This window comes from Thalassophryne amazonica, chromosome 22, assembly GCF_902500255.1.
Source record: "Thalassophryne amazonica chromosome 22, fThaAma1.1, whole genome shotgun sequence".
Classification (NCBI taxonomy): Eukaryota; Metazoa; Chordata; class Actinopteri; order Batrachoidiformes; family Batrachoididae; genus Thalassophryne; species Thalassophryne amazonica.
In genome coordinates, this window is record NC_047124.1 from 25777289 (window position 1) to 25781330 (window position 4042).

Below are 4042 nucleotides of genomic sequence, written 5' to 3' on the forward strand. Positions count from 1 at the left end.
TTGTGTTCTTCCTTCCTTTCTTCATTTCCTCCTTTCCTTTTAACCTCTTTACTTTCCTTATTTAGTTCCCTGCTTCCTTCCTTTCCTCCTCCCTTATTTCCTCTAAATTCCCTTCATTCCATGTATCCTTTCCGTATTTCACTCATTCTTTCACTTCATCCACCCTTCCTTTCTACCTCCCTGCCTCTCCCATTTCATCCGTTCCTTTGCATATTTCCTTTCCTGCCTCCTTCCTTTCCTTGCCTCTTATTTCCCGCAACTTTCCTTCCCTTTCATCCATCCTTTCCTTATTCATTTTGTTCAGTTCATCAATCTTACACTTCATCCTTCCTACTTTCTTCATTATTATTATTATTGTTCTTTTAATCATTCCTCCTTTGGTCTTTCTTTCCATTCCTCCTCTTTTGTTTTTTTTTAACTTTCCATTCTTTCATCCCTTTCTTCCTTTTCTCAATTATCATTTCATTTCCTCGATCCTGCCTTTCCTCCTCTCTCAGTTCCTCAAACTGCCCTTCCTTTCCTCCTTCCTTCTTTCCTTTCCTTATATCTCCCCTCAATCTTTCATCCTTCCTTCCTCGTTCCCTTCATGTTTTCTTTCTTTCTTTCTCACTATTCTATTAACATGACATCTTCATTTCCCATCAGTCCTGCTTTAGCTCCACTCACATCATCATTAACACAAATGAGTCACGTGCAGACCTGTGAGCCTATCAGGAGTCTTCTGTAATTACTATTAATTACTATTATTGACTTGTAATTAACGGAACATCACGGCGTCGCAGGGGAACGTGAGTTCAATTACTAACCAGTGTTGCCAGATTAAACCGTCAATTTTCCACCCACTCTGGCAACACAGCGAACGTCGTCTCGTCTTGTGCTGCCTTCACAGTCTGCCAGGAATATTGAGCACCCTGCACTAATATTTAAAAGCGCATTTCTCTGCATCTTTTTTTTGTTGTTGTTGTTCTAGCTCGCTGAATCACCGGTTCAACGCTTCATTCCGGTGAGGTTATAATTTTTATCAGCAAAGAAATTAAACCGAGTGCTTATTTTATAGTAGCGTGATTTCCTACGCGCTCCTGAAGGCAGCACGGAGATGCTCACAGTAGCATCTAGTTTCACAAAGTGTGGAGAGGAGGAGAACCGCATCCTCGTCGACGCACACAGTGACGGTATCATGGCCAGTCGGTGGACAGACGGACCTCGGATCCGATCCGGGAGCCTGAAAACGCAACAGGAACCGTGCGCGGATTGTCCGCAGGAGCTGCCGCGCTGGATGCGGCTTTATTTCTACGGGACGCACGGCGTCACTCTGGACGTGCTGCTGTCGTCGGTTCTGCGCTACCGGGACCCCAAACTGGTGGGCTTCTCCTCTCCCTACCTTTGCGTCACGCATTCCCTCACCCACTTGGCGCTGGAGAAGATCTACTCCCAGAAGAGCTGCTTCCGAGGCTGGCCGGTGGTCTTCCACCTGCTCTTCTACCCGTCGGTCTACATCGGGCTGCAGGTTCTGGTCGGGAACGCGCTGGCCGAGCAGCAGCTGGCGCAGGTGTCGTGGACGCAGCTGGCGATCCACTACGTCCTGGCTCTGTATTTCACGCGTGTGTTCCACAGAGGACTTTCCCGGCTGCGGTACTACCCGCACCTCCACCACGGCGGGCCTGGTGGTCCTCTCCCCGGCGCGGCGCGCTTCGTCTTCTTCGGGATGCACGGCTTCCTCGACGAGGTGCTCTTCACCTCCGCCTTCAACCTGGTGGAGAAGCGGGAGCGCGGCCTGAGCGGACACACGTCCCTCTGGTCCTTCGTCATGTACGGCAGCTGCGGCTTGGTTGTGGAGAAGCTCTACCTCTACTTGCGCTTCAGCAGGAGGTGGAGCGCCTGGAGGCGCCTCCCCGTCTACGTGTGCGTCATCTACACCTGGGAGCTGTGCTGGGGTCTGCTCCTCAGGCAGTTCCACGCCTGCTCCTGGGATTACTCCCACTACCCTCACAACTTCATGGGACTCATCACCCTGCTGTACCTGCCCGGGTGGGTGTGCCTGAGTCTGTATCAGGACGTGCTGTCCAATGTCCTGCTGAGAATCAGGTGCGTCAGCAGGGACGAAGACATCAATGGGCAGAAAAGATTACTTTAATCTGGCAAAGACAAAGACGCTTTTAAAAAGGTTTGACCAATAAAAGGAGCCAGAAACAATCCAGTGATGGAAAAATAACAGCCAGCTGTATCAGTCTGGTTAAAGGGCGATGTTGCATTCAAGGCCCGAACCCTCAAGACCAAGGTCCAGGTCATGACTTAGACATCCAAGACAAAATGAAGGCTTTGGCCCCAAAGAATCAGGCTAAGGCTCTCAAGACCCAGGTTATAGCTTTGATCCCCAAGGTCCAGGCTATGACTTTGAAACCCAAGACCCAGGTCATGGCCATGAGTTTGACACCCATAGCCCAGGGCTTGACTTTGACCCCCAAGACTTAGGTCATGACTTTGATCCCCAAGACACAGGCTAAGGGTTTGACTCTCAAGACCCAGGTTATAGCTTTGATTCCCAAGATCCGGGCCATGACTTTGAAACCCAAAACCCAAGTCATGGCCATGAGTTTGACACCCAAAACCCAGGGCATGACTTTGAACTCCAAGATGCAGGTGATGACTTTGATCCACAAGACCATGATAAGGCTTTGACTCTTTAGAACCAGGCCAAGGATTTGACTCTCAGGACCCAGTTCATGGCTTTGATCTCCAAGACCCAGGTCATGACTTTGATTTCCAAGAACCAGGACATGGCTTTGATCCCCAAGACCCAAGCCATGACTTTGACACCCAAGACCCAGGCCATGTCTTTGACAACCAAGACCCAGTTCTTAGCTTTGGCCTACAAGACACAGGCTATGACTTCCACACCCAAGACCCAGCTTATTATTGCTCTCCAAGACCCAAGCCAAGGCTGTGACCCCCAAAAACCAGGCTAAGGTTTTGATCCCCCCCCCCCCCCCACCAAGACTCAGGCCAAGACTTTGACTCTCAAAACCTAAAACAGATCACTAAAAGAGAGAAAGAACATGGACCTTTATGTCCAAAATGTTAACAACAGTTGTTTCCAGAAAAAAAGTAGTATTGTCTGTTGTGCAAGTTGTTTATGCATCAAAATTTTATTTAAAAATAGCAAAATTCCATATGCCTTGAAAATGCCTTGTTTTTATTTATTTATTTATTTGACATGCCCAAGGTTTAAACCCTCAAGACCAAGACATCCAATACCAACGGTTGGAGAAAAAAATGGTCTTTAAGGTCAAGGCTTAAGGCAGTGCAATACTGTTAGAGAGTTCATATTATGCAAAATTACTTCACAAGAATTCACAGTGAACATTTTCTGAAACTGTTTTAAAAGGGTTGAAAGCTGTGGGAAAAAAAAACATTTAAACTTGATTTTATCAGTAAATTAGGAATTATTTAGTTGACATTGATATTTTTTTGTATAAATAGCACTGGGTATAAATAACAGGACCTGTCAAACTAGTAAAAAGTAAAACATGACTTATATTGTATCCATTTTCAGGTCTCTAAGAATCAGTTTATTGTTTGTTCTTTTAAATGGAAAGAAATGGCTTTACACACACATTGAAAAATTTGCACAATATGATCCTTCAAATCTTTATTTTTAGAAGCTAGATTTGATTTGAATATAATTTATATGGGATTTATCCCAGTTCAGACCAAATATTGGCTGTTTTCAATTGGCTTTTTACATGGACAAACATTTCTACAAAACTAATTTTAACTCAATTTGAGCTGGTTATTTGGAAATTCTGTGATTTTTTTTAAACTGTTTTAAACTGTTGTATTCAGATAAAGGGAATTTAGTGATTTAAACAACTTCAAACGGGATACTAGTTGCTTTTTTTCGAACTGGTTTCGTTCAAATCAATGGAAAAGTGGTTTAAACGCAATTTAACTTGGTTAAAATGAGGTTAATCTGGATTTAGTTGGAAATTGCTGTGTGCAAAGGATGGCATAGCTGTTATGACTGTTTGAATGGGAATGAAAC

At 45.0% G+C, this 4042-nt stretch overlaps 1 protein-coding gene across 1 annotated transcript; it reads left to right on the top strand.

The window, feature by feature from the left end:
* Positions 1-795: 795 nt before the first annotated feature.
* LOC117504016 (transmembrane protein 229A) lies at positions 796-2145 on the top strand. Its single transcript, XM_034163363.1, has one exon. The coding sequence runs from the start codon at positions 1097-1099 to the stop codon at positions 2132-2134; it is 1038 nt and encodes a 345-aa protein (XP_034019254.1). The 5' UTR covers positions 796-1096; the 3' UTR covers positions 2135-2145.
* Positions 2146-4042: the final 1897 nt, after the last annotated feature.

Excerpts from the sequence above, each read along its gene's own strand:
- LOC117504016 (XM_034163363.1), top strand. The coding sequence starts at position 1,097 with ATGCTCACAGTAGCATCTAGTTTCACAAAGTGTGGAGAGGAGGAGAAC.